General features: G+C 35.6%; 1 protein-coding gene across 4 annotated transcripts in view; it reads left to right on the top strand.

Annotated features, from left to right (window-relative positions):
• The window catches only part of NAALADL2 (N-acetylated alpha-linked acidic dipeptidase like 2), a 355,925-nt gene that overhangs the window by 233,121 nt on the left and 98,819 nt on the right, over window positions 1–23,985 (top strand). For all 4 annotated transcript variants that reach the window (XM_072344515.1, XM_072344516.1, XM_072344517.1 and 1 more), the window contains 2 exons: window positions 452–571; window positions 22,362–22,512. In XM_072344515.1, the coding sequence (XP_072200616.1) occupies window positions 452–571; window positions 22,362–22,512 (271 nt within the window). The remainder of the gene's footprint in view (window positions 1–451; window positions 572–22,361; window positions 22,513–23,985) is intronic.

The following is a 23,985-nucleotide window of genomic DNA, read 5'->3' as shown; positions in this document are numbered from 1 at the left end:
TATTGGTACAGTGTGTAAACCTAAGTTTACACATGACCTGCTAAATCATTCACTATTTCTTGAAATGCTTTACGAGACTTTGATTCCTTTAAAGAAAACTAGAAGGTAGTTATTATCTCTTACAGAGTTCTAATTTCATTCCTTTAACTAATGAGGGGAAATTCTCATCAGAATCAGCAGCATTTATAATAATCATTGGCAAAAAATAAAATTCTGATTTTTACCACTACTGAGGAATTGTTTGAAAACTGCCAAGATAGAAATGCATTTATCAGATTTAATTCTCAAGGTCTTTGCTCTTACAGGTCTTCCTATTCCAGTGATTAGAAAAAAAGGCTAAACAGAACTCCCAGCTGCTTGTAATTACAGAGATAACTTCATTTCTGTGGAATGAGCACCCTCCACTGCTGCAGAGTTGTCAGTATATCCTAAATTATGTCTTCTCTTTCAGGCAGAACTTGTTGATATACAGTATGGGACCATAGAAGACTTGATCCGGATTCAAACCACTACAAATGTGACCAAAAAAATTGCACTCCTGAAGCTAGGACAATCACCTTTACTTTATAAGGTTAGTTTTATGCTTACTGTATTTTATTTGAATTATTATTTGAGTTGAAAAATATCAAAATGAAGCCTTCTGCATTCTACTACAGTAAGAAGATTATTGCTTTGGATTCTGCACTATAGCTAGCCCCTTTGATCTACAGTGCCTCTTACATGTAACATTTATTTTGCTGCATATCTTAGGGCACCCCAGTATTATGCTGTATTTTGCCTGGGTTTACTATAAGCCTTCTGGCAAATAAAGAAATCCTTAAAAGAAATAAGAAAGTGCGAGGGGGGGGAAAAAGGCAGCTGAGGTCAGTTGTTGTTGCATCTTTGCTAAAACTGCATGTGTAAGACTGCTGAATTCTCATTTCCACGTATCATATGTAGCACTTAACCTGCTGGCTTAGAGTGTGCTGGTGAAAGAAGTAGAGCGCTGTGTGTACTCACCTGACCTTCAGCTTCTGAGAGTCTTTCCAGTCCCAAGGGGCTGGGTCTAACCTCAAGAGCTTTTGGCCTTGCTGTAGATGTGCTGCTGCAAGCACTGAGACTGTGAGGCTGTAAGCAATAGCATTCATTACAGGAGGACTATCATGTTGGTTATGGATTTAAGAAATCACACTGTAACTTGATTTCATCATTACATGATATAGCTGTGTTCTGTGGGTAAGATACCATTGCCTTCCTACTTCTTCTTTTCATTCTTACGACCATTCTTACCACCTCAGAGAACAACATTAACTTTCATGGTGTTTCTGCTTCAAAATGTGTAAGCAGACAAGCATTTATCCTTACTTCTGTTAATTGTACAGTCGCTCCTGTAAAGTCACCAGGATTTACCAGCCTGTGGATGGGTTTTCACAGGCTCAGAGTGAGCATCTTGTTTTTTTTCACATTCCATCCTTCTTTGTTCTTTGGCTGTTGTAGCTATGTAGGAAGAAGAGTGCATACATATCTGATGCTCATTCTACTGTAACTCCAGCCCAGGCAGAGAGCACAGAGTTGGAGCTTAAAAGTCTGTTTGCACATTAGATGTAATGGACTCCACATAAAAAACACATTTAAACCCTGAATATCAAGTAACTGCCTTCTATTGCAAATATTTTATAAACAGAATACTGTTTGGCCTTTCAGAAAATATACTAGCCAATAAATAATTAAACAATTCATTCCCAATTCACAGAAGCAATTATAAAACAACAGTAACTCCAGATCTTATAATTAACAGAATCAGGATCTGCTCTGTCAGCCACAAGAAAGTACAGTCGGGACTACAACACAGGTTTAGAAAATAAGCACTTAGTATTTTTTCTGTAGGAATAATATTTGTCTTAATAAAAATGCCATTTTCAACTGAGTAGCTTTAGCTGTTTGTCTAAATTATTTAGCTGCAATCTAATTAAGTTTGTGAAAGGTCAGTTATCATTGTTGGAACTTGGCTGTTGTGCACCATTTCCGCCGATAGATCTTATACTGTATTTCAATACCAACTGACAAAAATAATGAAATAGCAGTTGGAGCTCATAAAATAGGAATTTGATAAAGATGCAAAGCTTGCTGTAATAGTGTTGTCTACAGTGTCTACAGAATAGACTTTTTACCAATTAAATTCTATTCCAAGTAGTGCAGCTGAAGGAGCAGAGCAAGGTACTTGATCCTGTGGACTGTCTTAGGATTTTTACTCTGTCTGCTGCAGTCTGGTCCAAAGAAGTACACGCCAATTAGTGGCTGAGCACTCATTTGCTCTTCTGAAAGGATCCATTTTTGCATATTCAGAGTGTTGTGTAACTTGAATCAACGTGTGATCAGTGTTGGTGATCAGGAGATTGACTTTGAAAACACACTGCTGATCCAGATGAAGAGACTGGTCACCTACATCTATTTGATGTCACTTTAATAACAGTTGCTGAAGTTGTGAGGGGAAAATATAGCAATCCCTCAAACGAGTGCTCAGCTCACACAGGTAGAAAGTTTGCTTTTAGTTTTGTTTCTTCTTTCTGAGGTTGTAAACTACCTTTTTTAGGATATAAATTGTGTATCTTTGGCTATGAAATGACCATAATCTTTTAAAAAATGAGGAAAATATGTGGGAGGATAGCAATAGTACTTTGTAGGAAATATTTGAACTAAAAGAGAAATATTGCATTAAACAGCTAGTCTATGTGTGCAATATCTCAACACTGAATGCATTTCTTGTCTGCCTTTTCCCCCTGAACTTTGCTTTTGTATTTACTGAGTTTGCTGTAGCAGATGCTTTGCTCTACCTTTATTTTCCTTATCTCTGTTGTCCACGTGCTTCATTTTACATCACATTAAAACAGAACACTAGGTCATAACAGAGATGTCACTGTGTGTGTGTATACATGCATATATATATATATCTTGTTCCTTCCATTTTCTGTATTCAACTTGCGTTCTTCACATTTTAATTTTGTTTAATTTCTCATTATTACTACCTTAGATTGTACAATTATCTTTCTTAGGTTTTGGGCATTATTTTTGTAGGACTTCCATCAAGATGCCTGAAGAGGTTTCATCTTCATAACAATTTTTAATCTTGTCTTTGTTTTTCAGTTTTGAGTTTCCTATTGCATGGGTACATTTTCTTTTATTTTTAGTTTTTGCCTTTCTGTCTTTTACTGCTGTTTAGACTTTTTCATATGTTCTTCCTGGTCTCATCTTGGTAGGTTAAAGTGAGGTGAAAGAATGATAGCAGTGGTTCAGGGGTTGGAGAAAGTTGCAGTGGGAACAAGACAGAATCACTGACAGGATTACAGTTTTCAAACTTCTGTGATCACTCCTAGACAAGTTTTGTGGCTACAAACTGGAGGATTTTGAAGAGCCAGATAATTTCATAGTAAAGAAGGGTTTGACTTGGAACAAGAAAATCTTTCTTAAGGAGAAAACTGAAACTAGAGCAATTTAAATTGCAGATGGAGCTCAACTTCTGGAACCATCTTCAAATACTCAAATACTTTTTTTTTTTTTTTCCCTACCTTCAAATTGAATGTGTCTGCCTTTTAAAATTCTGCTAGAAGGAATATCTGCTACAGTCCAACAGTAATTATTTTTGCTGGGACTCATTGCTGAACTTCAGTGACTAGTTACATACAGTAGGTTAGAACACATTCACTAGGTTCTTAAATAAAAAGGATACATAATTGTGGGGAAAGATGATTAAATTGATCACTAGTGAAGAAACAAATAACACTTGTGGTGTAAATTACCTTTCTTGGAAAGAGCAGCTTGAGTTGCCTGCTGTGTATGTAGACAGAAACATCCTCTTCCAATGGTATAAAATGTGTGGTGACAAAAAGACTGATTAAACCATCTCACCAGCGCACAACTACTCTGCCCTAAAGCTTCTCTGAGTATATGTCATGACTGTGAGCACATAAAAGAAGCCAGGGGATGTGTTGTTTTTTAGTGTATTTATTTTTCTCCAGAAAAAAAAAAAAAAAAAAAAAGGACAGTAATGTCAGTATTCAAACTCTGGAAATATGACTGGATTCATTCTTTGAAGAATGGTGTGTGTCTGGATCGTGATTTAATCTTTGAATTTGGGGATTCGAGGAAAAGCCATAATTTTTATCCTAAATTAACTTTTAATAGAGTAACAATCGCCCTGGAGGCTAAATTACTTAATCTTTACAATGTGTGCACATTAACGTTTTTCTTACATCTGTTAAATGAAAATGTTGTACTAATGTGTAATATCTGTATTTATTTTAAATATTTACAGCCTTCATAAATATTCATAGACATGATTTTTAACTGTCATCGAGTTTAGAAATGTGGATGTTTGCATCTTTCTGCAGGGATTTGTGGTAGCCACTTATGGGAAAATATTTAGTAAATAGAAAATAGAATAAAAGTCATTTACAAAAGGTCTTCTATTTAAAAACTGCATTTAAAATCCGTTTGGTTTGGAAAGTCATTGCATATTTCTACTTTCTACACTGTTAGGTTGCTGGCATTTTTTTTTCTCAACTTTGGATTCTTTTCATCTGGCATGTTTTATGGCTAGCATACACAACTGTAAAGATCATGTTCTAAATCTCCATTCATGTAGGGCTTTGTCTCTCCTTCTATCTCCTGCTCCTTACGCCTATATGTCTATAGTGTGTCTACTTGTGTATGTATACAAAATATATTGATTAAAATTTTTCTGAGGATTCTATACACCTCATATGCGTTTCGTTATTAAGGACAGTGGAGTTTTTTGTTTTGTAGAGTGATTTTCTTTCCATGGCACCTAGAGTGTTTACATACTTCCCTTAGGAGTACTGTGAGTTTTATAATGATATTATTATCCTCTTGAGAAGCCCGGCTTGAAAATTCAAGCCATATGTGTAGTTAGTATGAATAAAAGTTATAGAAGCATATAAAACTAGACTTGCAGAACTGGACTGGAAGAGATCACACAGTCCATTATTTAGACTATCTACTGTGATTCCTGGTAATTTTTTGTCTTCTTTCTTATTTCCAGAGTAAAGATTTCAGAATTTTCCTCAGTAATGATTTCGTGGACTGCACCATTCAGTTCTGCATGTAAAGCGTGTTAATTTTGTCCTGTGTGCTGAGAATACAGCAGACTCCTTTTCCTCTGCCATAACCTCTTATATCGTGCTTTTCAGTTTTCTCTTCTTTAGACTGAAAAAAAACCATGTTTTCTTCCATGTCATTTTTCACACTATTTTATGTAAACCTTCACTTGTTCTATAGATTGAACTCCCTTCTATTAGTTCAAAACAGATGTTTGAGATTTTTTTTGCCCCCAAACTAGTTGGTGTTTCATCTGAGCCTGGTCACAAATTTCTACAAAGCATCTTCCGTTGTTCTGTTTTTACAATTGGCTTAAACTTGCCTATGTGTAGTAACACTTGTTTGAATAGCATCTGGTTTTTCAGGATTTCTGTTATTTATTATCCTTTAAAAATCTAATTCCAATTGCTGTAATCATGAGCTCCTCTTGAAGAGGCAAAGGTGATTCCAGGTTGTTTGATAGTGGTCATATTTTCTGATGCAGAGTTTGTGGTTTTGCGAAGTTGCATTACTACATAATACTCTAGTTCTTACTTTGCCTTTGAGGATCCGCTGTTTGCCTTGTGGTCCCTCTTTTGTAGTCTTTGTCTGCCTTGAATTTGTAAGAAGATTCCTTCTTACAAGTCTTCAGCTTTCGTTTAGTGTTCTTAAACCCTTTCTTCACTCAAAGACTTAGTAAATTTTAATTCACTTATGTTATTAACCTTCCCCATCTCAAACAGCTCTTTTCTATCTGTTAGATACAATCCAGTTGGAAGAAGGTTTTGTTGCATTTTTCTTTCCCACTTCTAAAAAAAAAATAAAAATAAATACCCGTGCCTTTAAAAAAAAAAAAAAAGCTGGACAAATTGTTTATATGAAATAATCATTTGTAATTGTTTTCATATTATAGTCAATCTTGTTTTGAATGTTACATTTAATCACCTCTTTACCTCTTCCTGATTTCATGATTCAGGGAATGGTAATGCACAAAGTATTTCACTGTTTAGTGAGAAATTTTGTTTGTTCTGAAGACCTTAGGTCTTCCTTCATGTGAAAGCATATCAAATTTAAACAATTGATAGATGTGCTTCTCAATTATATTCTACCTACTTTGATGGCAGTTCTTCCTCGCTCCTTTTGAACAGAAGGAACGAGCTGTAACAGCTAATTATTGAAACCTGGAAACACCCTGCACTGAGGTCATAAATCTGTTGTGTTTGTGACTGAAAAATCCATCCCCAGCCCGGAGTACACATATTTGTTTTTAAAAAAGGAAAAGTAACTGCACCGATTTATCACTTAATTTATCACTTAATGTTTCATCCCAATGTCATATTTTAAATTATTTACAAACGTATTTTAAAACAGTGCTTAAGAAAGTGAAAGTGCCAATTCTGATACATTTTTGTCTCCATGTGAGGTACTGTGGGAAAGAAAATTGTGAGATGATATTGACTTGAAATCTGTTGATGATTAAAAAAACCCTCAAAAGAGTGGTTTTGTGCTGCTGATGGGAACCAGATCACACTGAGCTCTATTGTTCAGTTCGTGGAAAGCTGTTCTACTCAGAATAATTTGAACCGAGCATGTCGATTTACCTTGTACTTATTCCAGCATTTGAAGGATGATGTACTGTGACCCAGACCACCTAAACATGAAACAATGCCAGTATGGTTAGAAATACAATCTGTATCCCTACAGATGAATATGAAATAGTTGACAAAAATTTGCTCTCTTATCCCTTTAGTGAAGTGCACTGCAGTAAATAAAAGTAGAGAAAGAATTCCTGCTCTATACAGTAAAAATGGGGAAAAGTAATTCAGGCTGGTAAGCAGCAAGTTGAATATGTAAAGAGTGTGTTAGGAGAAAAACAATTGATGTCTGGGAGGCAGCATAATTGTAGCACAGCTTGTCAATATTCTCTACTAATTAACATTTCAGTTGCATCAGTAAAAGGACTTTCAGTTATTACTCATTTCCTTTTCAATTACAAAATCCTGTTTGTTTGGATGGGAGGAGAAGTGTGCTATTAGCAGAGTAAATGAGGGGACACATAAGATAAATAACCAAAAGTAGACATTGATTATTTTGTATTTCTGATGCCACAGTATTTTTCCAGAATGTTTTCCATAGTCCTTGCTGTCTTGTGTAGGTATTTGTATTCCCAGTTGAGGGTCCTATTCGCTTTCTCTTCTGAACTGATACTGAAGTTCCATTGAGCTATTTCACTCTGTATGTTTTCTTGTTATCTTCAGTAATGCTGTGCACTTGTTTTTCTTTAAGAAAATTAAATCTAAATAACACTCACTTGAGTGTTTAATTGCACAAATATTGAATCCATCTTTTGAAAAATGAATCCAACTCCATTATGAATCACAATTTCTTGAGGGAATATTTCCTGAGGGAATGTGATGACCATTTCATAGAAGTTTGCCTCCTCTTAGTAGGCCATTCTTAGGTTGTCTGAGAGTGTAAGTTGCTTCCATTCAAAAATGGAAGATGGTTAACCCATTTAAAAAACAACAACAACAAAAAACAAAGATGCTGGTGTCTTCTTAAACTCTTGTAATATTTTGGAGGTGTGAAGGCAAGCATAATTTTCTATTTTATCAAGCCTTTTAAACATGAGTAGTAAATGCACTCGTCCAATTTACTGAGTGCTATGAGTCCTATTTACTGAGCCCTGGTAAATAGTGCAAAGTCAAGCAAAATGCCTTTGTTGTGAGAAAATTGTTCTGAAGCAAAGCTTAAGCAAAGAAATCCATTGCCCCAATTTGTACCTCCAAGCCTTACATCCACACAGCTGATCAGATGTTCATGCACCATATCTTTCCATCATAAAATATATACGGTTCAAATCAGATGCTCTAGCCATATTTCTGGTCTTGGCATTTTTCCTACTGTTTGATTATATAAGGAATTTGAGGGCACTTCATTTCTCCCTAAGCTACTAATTGAGCTAGCCTATCATGTTTGTTGAACTTGGACTTTACAAAACAACCATTTAAAATGATGTGGGCCACTTTTCATCACATGTGTTTCCTGCACATACTGTTCAATTTCAACAACAGCTGAGAAAGTGGAAAAGAAAATAGAAGATATGAGAGCTTTGAGCAGAGATGGAATGAATATGTAAAATCTCATTCTGTCAGAACAGATCTATATGCACGAAGGTTTTTCCAAAATACCAGATACTGAAGTAGATGGAGTGATATACCCCATGTCATCAGCCATCCCAAATGCTCACCCTAAGAACTCTGAGAGGATAATTATAGACCAGTACTGTACACACTGTTTATTTTTCATGCTTATATTGTTGTAACCGGGTTATCTAGATTTATCCGTGATAGAGGCTGCTGCCCCTAGAAGGGGAGAAATGAACAAAAACAACGGCAGCAATCTAAGGAAAGAAATTATTTTACTAAATACGAGACACAATATGATACAATATAACTACAACTACTATATCAAACAAGGCAGAGAAAAAAGAAAGAGAGAAAAAGAGTCCCGGAGAACCGGGGGCCTACTGCAATCTCTAGGCGACAGGCTGGAACGTTGCTGATAGAGCGAGACGGCAGGGATGGAGCGCTCCAAAGCGAAAGACAGGGCGAAAAGAGAGACGTTCCAGCCTGGGAGCGAGATTATATGTGTGTCCTCCTCCTCTGGTGATTCATCTCTGGCCGCGTTGTCCCCTGGGATATGTAGTTTCCTCCAAGGGCTGAGTACTCGGGATGCTGCCATTCCACAGATCTGGAGCATGAACCTTCCACACTTCCGCATACCCTCTGTTACACTTCCACATACCCTCTGTTACACTTCCACATACCCTCTGTTACACTTCCACATACCCTCTGTTACACTTCCACATACCCTCTATTACACTTCCACATACCCTCTGTTACACTTCCACATACCCTCTGTTACACTTCCACATACCCTCTGTTACACTTCCACATACCCTCTGTTACACTTCCACATACCCTCTGTTACACTTTCTTATACCACCAAAACAGTTCATACCGCACATGATGTCATGATGTAGAATATTGACAGCACAAAACCATGACATTTGTCCATAGGACAATGCCTTATTCCTTTTTCTTTTTTTCTTTTTCTTTTTTTTTAATTTTATATCTTGTTATCTGTCCTTTTAAAATGCATCTCAGTTACACTGTTAAGAAAATTGTTTCAGTAACCTAGTGAGTTCTGTGAATAGAAATAGCTTTGAAAATGGTCCTACAGAAATATATCCAGGTCCAGAAGTTGACTGGATATGCATTTATGTTCTACATGGCTTTAAGAGTTGGTCTGTGAGAACTGGTTCACTAAATCATTGCTTGTGATTTATCAGTGAAAGTCTGAATTCTGGCCTTACAAGTACACCTCTAGTTTGTACTGTAATCAGAACTTCGAGTAAAACTGTGGTCTTGCTGTATGCTGATCGCCAGCCTTTTCAGTGGTGTCAGCAGAATCAGATTTTTAGACATAATATTCTTGGGAAGGTCTATTTTTCTTATTTTTCTCCTTTTTTTTTTTTTTTTTTTTTTTTTTCTTTTCTTGGCAGGGGTTAGCAGGTTGCTTTTGGTATTATATCTTTTCATTTAATTAACTTCAATTAATTCACTGTCATTATCAAAAATTTAACCAAGTTAAATTTATCTTTATTGTTTACTCTAGGTTCAATTCTAAGTAAATGGCAATTTGCTTCAATTTATTTTATCTTACTATATTCCATTGTCTCTAAGAGGGTCTGGCTTTTGTGCATAGTGTTTTTCTGTGTGTATGCTTGGTTGTTGTTGTTGTTTGTTGGTTGTTTTTTTTTGTGCTGTTTTTGTGGTTTTTTGTTGTTGTTTTTTTTTTTTTTTCCAATTTTGAATAGATTCTATGTGGTTTTCTGAGTGCAGTTAATTCTCCGCATACAAAACTGAGGTTCATGGTGATTCTTTCTTAAGAAAAAAAACTGGGGGGGGCTTTTTGATACAGAGAGGTCAGCTAAGGATGTTGTATGTGAAAGGACTACTGATCTTCCTGATGTTCCTTGGTGGAGGCTGCTTTACACGATCATCTTGGGATTCCATAAGAGAATTCCATACTTTTTAACCGATAGTTCCCATCACCTTCTCATCACTTTTCCCCTTCAGATTTCTCTAAAAATCAGCTTCTTCATCAGATTAAAAAATAATAATAATAATATTCGTAATCATAAAATAGCATTGCTGGTGATAACCTTGTAATTGTAAATAATCATATATGCATTGACTGAGGTCTGTCAGGGCAAGACACTTATGTCTAGATAGTGGTAATGTTTTACACGGAGGACAGCGTATTTGCATTTTGTGAAGGCTGAAGGAGTGCCTGTACTGACAATTGAACCTTTTATTTATGTTTTCCCACTGCAAGTTGTTATGCAGCTGTCATAAGAACTCTTACCAAACAGCTTCAGAATGGCCTTGAGGTGACCTAGAGTGACCACCTTTCTGCTAAAAGGAAGCATATTTTTCATTTCCAAGTCAATCTTGCTTTTTTTTTTCTGAGAGTGGGAAGTGCTTATGTTGCCTTTATAGCAGAATTCAGTTATCTGTGATGGTTTTATGATATAAACTGTCCGTTAGGAAACTGACCTAACAGATCATTTCAGTCTGGCCTTGGAGAAAAAAAGATAATGTTTAATCCACTTAACCACTTGACCATGTCTCTGTATGTTTATCATATGATAGCGTATATGAGGAAAAAAACAAATTCAAATCTGGTGGTTCGGGTGATTCTTGGATTCCAAGTTTAAAAGAATCTTTGCAATGTTTTACAAGTCAGTTATTGTACAACTGACTGCCATGGATGTTGCTCAGTTTCGATAGGTATACACTCATAGCAATGCAGGCAGGCCATCATATCTATACGTGATATACTGGATCTACTGTTTCCAATATCAGACAAACATTATAAGCTTTACACAGGCTGAGCTTCACAGTGTAAGTTGGCTCCAGTGTAAGAGGCTTAAAGAATGAGATACAGGGAAGACATTCAGAATGCATTAGGAGAATTGTGCATAGCCTCCTTCTGTGTAAGAACTTCATGTAAGCTGCAGTCTCATTCAAAACACTATCTACCTTTCCTGTTTTAAAAGATCCAAGAAATAGATTATAATGTTTGCATATTCAAAGATGTATATCTCCTTAAAGAGGAAGCAGCTCTTTCTTGTGTTAACTGGTGTTGACTTAAGTCTTCATAATGGTATCTTGTTAATATTTTGGTCAAATTGATTGCAAATCTTACAGCTTCATTTTAGAAACCAGTTTGTTAATAATTTTTTGGACAAAGATTATATATCATGTATCTTGAAATCCACATACTTGAGTTTTCTAGCTAAAGCCATCTGGGATTTTTATGCTGATGGTTGATACATTATGTTTATTGCTTTAGGAAATTTAGAGGAGAAAGGATGATGTTCAGTGATAATGCAGTAATACAAGTGTGGTAATATACGGCTTGGAATTTTACAGCTGTCTGAATATAAGTCCTGTGCTTATTGTTAGATGTGTTTATTGTAAATGAAACTGAACACAAGCTGCACGTAGACACAGAAGGCATTTGGTTATGGAAATTAACCATTGAATAAAGCAAGTGATATTATTTAATATCACCATATATTGGCAATATTAAAGAATATAAATATACAAAGGAAATGTCACTGGTAAAACATTCTTCAACTGAACATCACAAAAAATAAAATAAAATAAAAAGCATATTCTTTGAATGCTTCTTAAACATATTTACTTCATAGTCTACTATGTAAATAAAGCAGCAGTTATTCTCCTATTGAAGAGGAACTTGTATATTGCTCCAGTATTAGCATAGCATCAGTACAGTTAAGGTCCAACTACACAGACATACATGTGACCTTCAAAAGATTCATATCTTCTTTTTGAGTCTGTCTCAAATGTGGGCAGAGTGAGAGACTTTGGAAAGAGTCACAGCCATCACAGACTTGTAAATTCAGAACTGAGTGGGTAATTGGGCAAAGGCTTGAGAGGATTTCTCAGACTTTCTGTTGTTACCTGATCTCTGATCTCAAACTTGTACCTTTGCTGCCTTCCGGTTGCTAGGAGATCACCGTGCTGATTTGTCTTTCTTAGAACTATGTGTTTCAGAACAGAAACATTTAAAAGACTTGTACTAAATTTAAATGTATGTTTTTTCAAAACAATTAAAAAAAAAAATTAAAAAAAAAAATTAAGCCTCTCCAGAGAAATGGAAATAACTGTATGGACTACTTCGTTGTTGTTGAAAGGCTATCCAAGTAAATACTCAAATGCAAGAAGACAGATTAGTTAACAGCACTTTCTGGGAAATTACAGCAATTTTCTTCCCTAGCTTAGGTCTTTGGGGAGGGAAAAGTAAACAAAAAAACACAGAGGGAAGTATTTTAAAAGATGCCTGGACCAAAGAACTGGTTTATTAGTGAAAAGCAGACCCCAGCTTTTTCAATGGTCTTTTACCCTCATTTTGAACTCATAAGACTTAATTTTCCAGCTGGAATACAAGGATCGGTTCTTCTAATAGTTATTGAATGTTTGCTTTTCTGGAAAGCGCTCAGAACCTGTTAACACCTTGTTTGAAAGTGTGTTTGCCCATCACCAGCTTGTTGACATGTATTCTGAAGGAAAGATTATTACAGAAATTAGAAATACTCAGCAGTAAAAACAATGCATGTGCTTGAATCAAGAGATTTTGGGTGATAAGTCTGGAGCTTAACATCAATAATTGTGAGTTGAAATGAATGTAAATATTTCTAAGACAGACTTTAATGTTGATGTATTTTCTGATCATCAGTTTGCCTCACAGGGTGAAAATAGTTGAGCAGTGCTAGGGAGGGTTTTTACTATCAGAGCTGCCTTTAAAGTGTGTCTTCATGGAATGTCATGTGAGCAGTTCATTATCTTTAGACATCCTGTTTCAAAGGGCAGTTTAACACTGGCAAAAAAAAAAAAAAAAGGCATTTAAATTGGTGTAAAGCTGGTGCAACTTTATGAAGACTTAAAAGGGAAAAAAAGATTTATGTAACAAGGAGTAGTGGTATCCTTAATATAATGAATGTTTTTACATTTTCCATTAAGTAGTGATGCAGAAGCAATCTTGCTGTTTGTAACCCCGAATTGGCTTTCTTATCACTTTCTTAAAGAGTTGTAAGTGCAAAGATTACTCCTCATTCCTAATCTATCACCAGAGAAAAGCAATTAATAGATGAATACAGAAGATTCTATTTATGCTGGTTTTCTCCTTGTCTCATTTACTACGATGTTGCATGAGAAATTGCTTATCTGAAGAAGTATTCTGTGTTTTTCTGTATATCCCAGTGCTGCACTGAAGACCCAGTGGTATGAATGTCATATTCACTTCTATGTCACACCAGTCATTGCATGGCCTTGCAGCAGAATATTTTGTTTCACTTGAGCTTTTATTTGTTGGTGGGCTGGTTTGAGAGGGGTGTTTTGTTTTGTTTCGTTTTTCCTGGAGGATAAAGCAGTGCATGCTTTAAAGGCTTTTACTGAAAGTTCTGTCTCAAGAGAAACAGTGGTGTAACAGAAATTGATTGATCATGGGTTACATTGCATTTCTTTTTCATTCATCATCTAACTACAGTATTCTAAGTTTATGTCATTTAGAAGTCAGTTCAGTGTAGTTCTGTGAGCTGTAAGTGGTGCTAAATCTTTTCAGTGGGGCCATTAGAGAGAACTGTATTTGCTTTTAACATACAAGGTTTTGAAAGATATTTTCTTTCAGTCTTTCCTTACCTTCCCCAAGAAATTGTCAGAGAGATAAAAATGACCTCTTGAATTGCCCATATGAATTTACTGTGGCAGCTGTTCGTGACCCAGCTGGTGAGAGGAATGATGGGGAGCAATGGTGTTGCTCACGTATCTTTCTTAACCACTTTTGGTCTTCCTTTCCTAATCACTGCATAAGAAATCTTTATGACAATAACTCAAGCATATTTTTTAGTTTTGATATTTTTCTCTCCTTCTTTGTGGCAAGACAAGGCCATAACTTTGGATGGATGTTCTGGAACTAATTATATACTGGTGTTATTGCTTTTTTTTGTTGGGATTTTTTTCTTTTTGCAACTCTTGGCGAATGGACAACTTTGTAGTGCTTTGTGATTGCCAGACTAATACAGCTGCCACCCCTGTTTTCATCAAGTACTGCAACCTTGGACCTCCTTTGTGTAGATCTTTCTACTATTTCATTTTGGTGAAATGGGCTATTTAGCAGGTCACAGGAGAAGCCAAAGCCCTGATTTACTGATGTGCTGAATAATAGTAAGAAAGGACCTTAAAAGAAAAAAAAAAAAAAAAAAAAAAGAAAGAAAGAAAAAGAAAAGAAGTTGCAAATGTTGACTTTAACAGATGCTGTATCCTTCGTGTAGATTTTCTGCAGTTGTACTTTGCTCAAGTTAGACGTAAAGCGGCATTTTTCTTCACTGCATATTCTACAGTAGACCCTGGTGTTCAATAGAAAAGTATACCGAGGTTTGTTCTGTGTCACACAGTTAGTGAAAGATATGTAAAATCTTCCATTTTCACAAATGCCAACCTTGGGAAAATGGAATCTAGCCGAATTTGGGATTTGAGAATTTCCAATATTGATAATTTATGAAGATTTTTTATTGCTAAGGTTTTAAATTATTTCTTTAATATTTATTATTTTCAAAATAGCTTTATACACTGGAGAGTGTTATTTATGATCATTTCTTTTATCATTTCTGGCTTGTGTTTGGTTTTCTTATAAGGAAGATAAGTAAGTTCATTTCATGTATTGATTTACTTAAAGGGATGCTAAACAAATAAACTATAAATGAAACTAAAATATTCATCCACCAATTAATAATCTGTAATTTTCCTAGTTGATATATAGATATCCCTGAGGCTTACATATAGCATACTATGTATCATCATAGGTTCCATTTAAAATCATAACATTAAACAAACAAAAAATAAAAATACCTAACAATTGTTTTATACAATATCTAGGGAGTCCGTTATCATACCCAAGGCATTTTAAATACATTAAACACTGTCACATTGTAATAGCCCAGAAAATATACTCCATGAGCTGAGAACATGTTCTATATTTTTGAAAAAAAATGTGACTTTTCATAGAAGCTCTCAGGACAATAATTGTGAGAATAATAAAATAATTGAAGATGATTTTTTTTTTGCACAGGTCTGATGAAGGCAGTTGTGTTTTAACAACCCAACAGATGCCTTAAAATGCAATTACTTGAGGCAGCAAATGTGCCTTAATTAAAAACGTACAGCTGATTGTTATGCGGATTGTGAGAACATCTGCTAATATCTTGATAGATTGTATGTAACATCACCACAAACAGAGCTAGTGAAGTCTGAATCCTGCTTTTTGTCTTGGAGATGGTTGACCAGAGTATGACTCGGACTGTTTGCATTTTAACTTTGCTGTCTCAAAGTACTGGAAAACGTACTCAAGGCACCCAATCATGTCCCAGGCATGGGCTGCATCTCTTATACAAGTTGAGAGAATCAAAGGTTACAACTTTGAATTGTATTTGATGCAGCAGATGGGGTGTAATGCAGGTAGTTTCCCTTTCTCTTTACTTATTTTTCTTTCTAGTTATTATTTGGCAATTTGAAAAAACAGATTTTTTTTTCCTCAGTTGTTCCTTGTCTTTTAGACATCAACAACACTGGTGATGTGGAGTCATTTCATACCCAAAGCTTACTTCATTTGGAGAATTGTCTATGGAAACCACTCATAAATGTGGGCAATTATGTGGAATTAATGTAGAGGCTGAGCGAATAATGGCTATGACACCCAGAATCCCCAGGAGTAGTTGTAGCAAACAGCTATGTTGAATCAAATGCGCAAGACTGTACTCATTCCTAGCTTTTAGGTGCATGCAGTACACAGACCTCTCCTGCTTTCTGTGTCTAGCAGTGTAGAACATCTTGTATTAACTCTTCAATTTTTCAGGATACCCGTCACTTCTGTTAGCAGATCTAGCACTAGAATCTGGGGATCCATTTCCCAAGGTTAAAGTACAAGTTGTTTTCCTTTCCCATCCTCTCACTGGACTTGCCACTACTCCTTAGACGTGGGGGCTTCCCTTGCTGACAGAGGACAGTCTTTACCTGAGAAAAATGTTTCTGATGTTTGTGCCTCATATGCTGTGCAGGTCAGTGATGGAGACTGGTTGCTATGGTTTTCTGTAAGTGAAGTGCTGTGGATGGGAAAACAGTATTTACAAATTACTTGTGCTGGCATTACAGCAGTTTTCTAGAGAAAGCAGAACAAAACAAAAGGGAATTACATACAGTTGACTCAGGGCTGTGGCTGTATTAAATGTTTGGTGTTTTGCGGGGGGCTAAAGTTATAGAGGATGCATAAAATACAACCTAGAGTCTAATCAGTTTATTCCTGAAGATTTACCAAGATTGTAATTATATACTTGTGTAATTGTATTTTGTATGATGGATCGTCAGCTTAATTCTCTCTGTAACAGAGTCTAAACCTAGTCTAAAGTCGCTATAAACATCATCAGAAACATGTTTCAGTATGAACAAGGAAATGCAATTGGCTTTTTGGAGGTCACTCGTCTGGACATTTATCCAGAATGTTTCCTTGTTTTAGTGTTTACTGAATATTTAACGATGCTTATGATGGACATGTTGCTCCTCTCACAATTATTTAAAAGTGAGTATTATTTCTTGTAGATGTAGGAATACATCAGCAATATAAAAGACTTGGTATTATGTGCTCATCAAATAATGGAACAATTTTTCTGGACAGTAAATAATTTAATTATTTTGTTTCTGGAATAAATTAAGTAAAGCTTACTGAGTCCAAACAGCCCTTATTTCTAGGGAATTGTAGTTCAATTTCATTTTTAATTAGATTGAACGTTGAATTTCTTAGCAGTGGTAAGCAAGATCTGGCAATAAAATATGCACTCGATTTCTATTAAAGTTCCTTAAGTCTGGTACAGGGAACAGGCAGTATATCTGGCTTATATTTAATTGTCCAAGTACCCTGTTGTGAAAAAAAAACCTTTTTTAAAAGCAACTGATGTGTAACAAATGAGTTTTCTCTGATAAAACTGTATTGAACATGAGCAGACAGCAAAAGGAGAAAGTATGGGACAACACAGCTAGTTTATTATAAGCTTAGTACCACATTCAAGACCATGTTGTTAGAAATGTTGCTGTGCAAGGACTGCAAAGCAAACTACTTTTGGGTTCAGAGGTTGTGGGGGGATTGGGGAAATTTTCAAGCAGCTTTTCCTCAGATGTGACATCTGTCTTAAAGGCTAGCATACATTAAGGACTGTGACTCAGATTTATGCAATAATGCTTGGAAACTCAATGTGGACTGAGATCTGCCAATTTATAATAGCTATACTTTATTCAACACTTCATTGCTTTTGTTGGTGTTGGAGGTTATCCCATCTTTGTGCCATCGAAGCTGCTGTTCTTTGCACACATACTATGATTCCAAATGCTGCTTGCCAGTCTTGGGCTTTCTTTTGTTTCCTTTACTTTTCATTTGTTCCTGTAGCATATTATGCATGTTCATACAATGTGTCCAGGCTTCTGTGCAAAATGTGGATACTCACGGGTGAAGCTGTCAGTCTGCTCCTTTTGAGTATAGCATAGCTCAGAGAAAGCTTATGACTCTTTAGTGAATGGCATCTGTAGATATGAGAAAGAATTTCCAGCAGGGATTCAAGCTAACAGCAATATAACATGTGAGATATGTTAGAATATGTTCTTGTGGCTGTATCTTGGCTTGTGTGTCTCTTTTGCCTCAGATGATGAAATGGGTCAGGTCTACATTCAGTAATGGCAAACTGCTATGTGAGAAATATCTCTCAAATCTTTTTTTAAGTATAAAAATGATAACATTCTGAAAATGTTGAATGACTGTTTCAGTTTGGAAAGTGATGACTAAAAATGTCTTAGATGTCAGATTTTTTCTATAAAGAATGGCAATTCATGTTATCATTACTTAGACAGCAAGTACATTAAAGTTTTAAGATCTTGCCACAATGCAAAGCATCATGGTTTTGTATTGTTCGTGTATGTGGCAACGTATTTTAGTAACACTTTGTTTAATTCCAGTGCAGTACATTTTCTACTTTCAAAAACCTTTCTGGGAATATCCTGTCACTTAAGAGATCCTGTTGCTTGCATTTTAAGGTCTTTGCAGTTTTTTTGCAGCTAAATTCTTTTCCCAGTCCTGTTATTTCAGTACAGAAATAGTGTCATTTCTTAGACAAGGGCAGTGCTTGAGCTGAACTGGAAAAACAGAGTTCTTTTCATCATCCCCATGGAGTCAGCCATTGAACTGGTAATGTGCTCCATCTCATTTACTACCTTAATGCCGTACCTTGAGGATGGATCACTGAAAGCTGAAACCCTTTCAATTGGTATTTTCTCACTGTATTCTTATTCACCATTTCTTAGACGTCTGTGATAGAAAATGCGAGTGTGATTAAACATTGAGTAGTATTCAAAGAGAAAGCTGAAGCCAAAGTGGACCTTTGCTTCCTTTCTTGTTAGAAATAAAGAATTTGGAAGAGTTGTACAAAAATGTAGATGTGTATCTATTTATTTTTCTGCTGTGAATCTTGATTGCAGTACCATATCTCCTGTGTAGCCTGTATTGTCATAGGTAATTGAGAGGACAGTGGCATCTAATTAAATCTGCAGTATGTGAAGTCCTATTTTTCTTCTCAAGCAATCTGTTTCAGAAATAGAAATGCATTGTGTCAGTGAGGTCTTCCAGCAGTTTAAATGGCCCTTTACCCTTGCCTGGTAATTTTACATGCTGCCAATTAGTAAAATGAGATGGGATTTCCTTTCAGAGCCTCATGATTTTAATTGGAACTTCAGTAGAAAAGAATAATTAATAACTTGTAACCTGTCCAGCTAGTAAAGCTATGTCTCAGATTACTGAACCATGTATTTTGCATGTTGGTCTATCAATTGAAAAATGGACTAGTTAAAACCTGGTTAGTTATTTCTGTGATTAATGCTGATCGTTGCATTTAAGTATAATGGCAATTGGAGATGCAGCTCCTGCTATTCATAATACTTATGAGTTACTGTGATTTTAAATGGGGAGCAGTTTGTTCAGTGTCAGGAAAAACTGAAGCCTATGTCTTATGTTGTTCTGGACGCTTACACAGACTAAAGCCAAGAAATGCTACCTTCCTTTTTCATTTGATGCATTTTCTACTCTCTCCCTTACTGAAGGAGCTATCAATTCTTGGAAACAGCTCTGAGTTATTTGAATATGATACAATTGCTTATTCCAATTATAAGCACTGTACTCCAAATACAAACATGATGATGAGCGTGCTGTAAAATAGAGAGCTATGCTTATAACATATGCCAAAGATAGGTATCTTGGTCTGTCAGTTTTATCTCACAGTATGAAATGTGACTTTCAGTTTTCTCAAAATTCCTCTGAACTGTTTTGCTTTCCATGTTTTGCACATTTTCTCATTCCCTACCTGTTAATTTTCATGTAGAAATCTCTTCTACTAGACATCTTTCTTCTGTAATGCTTAATGAGTGCATGTATGTTGTCTTTCCTATTTCCTTATTGCTTTCTCATTCAGAAATAAGGTTATATAGTGTACTGTATTGTAGTATTAATTATTTTTTCTGCTTTGTTTTTTATTTGCACACATACTCACATACTGTGCCTACGAATATAAAACCACTTTCTGTGAGTGTTTTTGATGACTACCTGGAATAATAGTGAAAAGGGGGTGATGCTTTTATGCTTGTAATTAATACATAAGCAGGAGTATCATTTAGGTTTTTGTTTTATGAATGTGTTACATCCAGATTTTACTGTGTTAACACTAAATGGAGTTGTATAAATTGTGCAATTTTGAATCTAGCTTTAGATAGAGGAAAACAGAAACTTTCAAATTTTTACATAAATAAATTCAAAGTTTGGGTATGTCATCTTCAAACTACCACCTCGAGTGACAGTCTCCCATCGTATGGTTGTAATTGCATCAGTTCTGACTTACGCAGGAGCCTCCTTCAGAGACACTGAGGATACAGTAGAAAGGCCTTCAAAAATATGTGGCTAGTTTTAATGTTGAGCCTAATACTGTCTATTAATGTAAGTATCTGTGTATATTAGTGAGGGTACAGTCAGTGAATACTCTTCCAGTAGTATAAAATACATAAATGTGAATGTGTTTTAAGGATTAGTGCCCACATTTTTTAGCATGTGCTAAAATTCTTTTTGAAATATAGACTTTTAAATTCTGCTATAGTAATGAAAACATTTGAGAACCAGATAACAGAGGAACCTCTAAATACCGGTTAGCAAAAAATGTATATTGTTTTAGTTGCTGATACTTTTTAATCATTACGTACTGCTTAAAAACCTGTAAGCTTATAATATAATAATATAGTTGAAAGCAGAATTAGATTTAATAAGAAAATGTCAGTGGATTATTGTGAACCATACTGGGAAATGTAGCAGAAGGAACCTATTGTAAAATCATGAGATCTGGTTAATTTTTCTCTGTTGCTAGTTTGATTTATCGCATGCTAAAAAACTCATCAGTGTATATATAAGCCTTGAAGTGCACTTGAAAGGTGTTGTATTTAATGAGTTCTTAATGCATCACCCTGAAGTTCTGTATAGAATGGCTTTCCTTGGTAAATTTGTTCCTGAATTCAGGTCATTGGGGTAACCCACTGATTTACTCAAGTATGTGCTTGCTTCAGGTAGGAGAACACATTAATGCCAGCCACGTGGAATAGTGGCACCCTGCTTCTTGCATCTTTATCCTGCAGTCATGTCCAACTTCTTGGTTTTATAACCTATCTGCCAGTACCTTTGTGGCCAAAGCCAAGTGGTAAAGCTTGCCTCAAAAGTGCAGTACAAACCTGATCTCTATTACGTACATGCCAATATAAGACTAGAGATGTATGAAAGAATACTGGATATGGATGTATAAAAGGAAAAGGCAACAGTTATTTTTAGTCTTGACAGTTCATTTATCTATGATGCATCTCCCTCCTCTTATTGTATCGTTTCTCAGACCTAACAGTGGCCATTTGCAAAATCATCAGTGGAGCATAGTGCGTAGTAAGATAATCCTTAAAAGCTGGAATTACGTCTGTCTGAAGTCAGTTCGAAATATGCAGTGCTTTACACAGAAAATTCATTTTGTATCATGGAGATATTTCCACATCACAATTCAGTTTCACGCAATTCACAAGAAAATCGATTTATTTTTCAGCTCTCTGTCAAAGGGAAAGTTTAATTTTTTTTTTTTTTTTCAGTCAAAATTGGTCTTTATAGGCTGCTTTAAGCTTTGGTGGGTGCTTCCATCCTTGACTTCTGGGGAGGTTTGCCTGATTTTCTACCCCAGATCTATAGATTTTTTGAAAGGTTAATTACCATTACCACTCATGCTGAGATGTTCTAATGAAACAGAGTAAATGCTTTCTGTCTGACAGGAGGCAGACTCTAAGGCTTGGGTAGGCTACACTATTATATTTTTTTAATGGACAGTAAACTCCTTTTTTTTTTCTTTACTGGAGAGTAATTGTATCTCAAAATCCTATGCAAGTCTGATGTCAGTGTCCTTGAAGAGGTAAACTGACCAGAAATGTCATACTGCTAATAGTAAGAAAAGTTGCTTGGTAGTTGTTAAGGAGATTAGTTTCAACACCAAGACATTTTCAAGATCATATTTATAGCACATAAAATTATAAAAAGATTTGAAATCTAAGTGTCCAGGGTGTAGAGAGAAAGTTGACTCCACTCACATTTCTTTGTATATGTTGCCTAGTCATGCGTCATCTGAATGTAATCTCCAGCTCACCAAGCTTGTCTGACAGTGTCACAGTAACAATGTGAAGATTGTATTAGTTTGCAGCTGCAAATCTCATATGTGATCATTAGTGCTGTTTCCTCAACATGTTACGTCATTTCATAAGTAAGAATTCTTGATGTCATTAGCCTTTGAAAATACTTCTTACATGAATTGGGAAACATGATGATGAATCAGTCTTGTTGGCTTTTGATTTTGTCTTTTCAAAGGATAGCTGTGTTATTTATATGACAAGCATTTTGGAATGGCACCTGTCTTTAATCTGTGCTTATACTCAAGTGAGAGCCTGATGCATTATAGAGCCCCCTATCACAACAGTAATTAAAGTAATAAAGTTTTCTGCTATTTTCTCTTAATAGTTACTCCTGTTTTCTCTCCTCAGCTTTCTTTGTTAGAAGACATAGGGTTTGGTGGTGTTCTCCTTTATGTTGATCCTTGTGATTTACCAAAGACTGCAGATCCTGCTGATAAAGCTTTTATGGTTTCCTTGAATAGTGGAGGAGATCCATCAACACCTGGCTATGCCAGTATTGGTAAGTACTGTTTGAGGCATATTCAGTTAATGAGCATTTTAATTTTGCACGGATTCTACATATAGCAGTTAAAACTCTAATGAAATCTTACCTGAATGGAAGCCTTTGATAAGGGAACATTGTATAATGCAGCATGGCTCAGAAGTGCTTTACTCCAAATTCTTGGCACAAAGTCCGCACATTAAGTAATTTATTTGTTTCTATTTTAATTGATATATTTGTGTAGTATATTATTTGTCTGTTTGTTTTTACTCTATGAAAAAAGGAGCTGTGAATTACTTCTCCAGTGGTATCTCAGCAAGTTGCATGGCACTTGTACCTACTGAAAGAAGTATCTTTCCCTTCATTTTCTCTTACTCTTTCATGGTATTGGTAATAGAAACCTATGGTCAGTAAGTGAAAGTTCAGTAGTCCAATGTAATATGAGATATAAATTTTAAAAGATGTAAGAACTGCATTTACATCTCAGGACAATTACACTTGAGTGAAGATATTTTCTTTAAGCTGTATCTCAGTTCTGCCTGTATAGACTTTTACTTCAAATGTTGACATTAAAAAATGTTCTTTAGAATTGGGGGATGGGTGGGAACTGGACAAACTGAATTATTTCAGAATTGTATTGTCTAGTGTTTTTAAATGTTCAACAGTGTGGTGGTGGTGGTTGGTTTTGTTGTGGTGTTTTTGGTATTTTATTTTAACCATTCTGCTAACAATTTGGAGACATTGATTAGTAAGCACTAATTTAATCTCCCTCCCTCTCTCTCCCTTCTGGCAGTTTAGTGGCTGCGTGTTCTGCCTGTATGCTACCTGTTCAACTTTACAGTCTTTTTTATTATCTAACTAATTGGAAATGTATTCAGCAGAAGTCTATGAGTTTGTGACAAGGCTTTATCAAGAGCATTTAGTCCAGTTGCTTGCTCAGACATCTCAAGTCTGACTTGAATTGGCACTAAATCGACTGATGCAATGCTGAGATACTTTAGGACTAGTATGGCAGAAAATAGAAATATTTGCCTGGTTGTCAAAGAAGGGTGTTAGCTATTCACAGCATGAATGCCTTGACAGCTCTGTGGGAAAGCAATTGCACATTTTCTTGGTGTCTCAGTATACCTGACCTAGTCTTCTTAAAAGTGTCCTGGGAGATGTGGAGGTAAATGTATCAATCTTCAATCTTTATTCTTGCTCATTTTGCAGAGCTATTTGAAAAACAGCTGTTTGTTTATCTATGTGGCTGACTCCTTAATGTTTTATTTACCCTACATGAAAAGAAAAGCTAATTAAAGCAGATATAGCAGCATGAATATTCCACTTCAGTGTCTAAACACTTATGCATGGGTTTGCTGTCAGTAAATTGTCATACTGACTGTATGTATTCTAGGCTGTACTGTGAGAAGAAGCTTGATTATATAGAAAATCATGATATCCTTATAAGTATGTTATTAGTTCACCACTAGAACCTTTAACATGGCTTAT

The sequence above is a fragment of the Excalfactoria chinensis genome, chromosome 9 (assembly GCF_039878825.1).
Source record: "Excalfactoria chinensis isolate bCotChi1 chromosome 9, bCotChi1.hap2, whole genome shotgun sequence".
Classification (NCBI taxonomy): domain Eukaryota; kingdom Metazoa; phylum Chordata; class Aves; order Galliformes; family Phasianidae; genus Excalfactoria; species Excalfactoria chinensis.
This window is presented reverse-complemented; position numbering and strand designations above follow the sequence as displayed.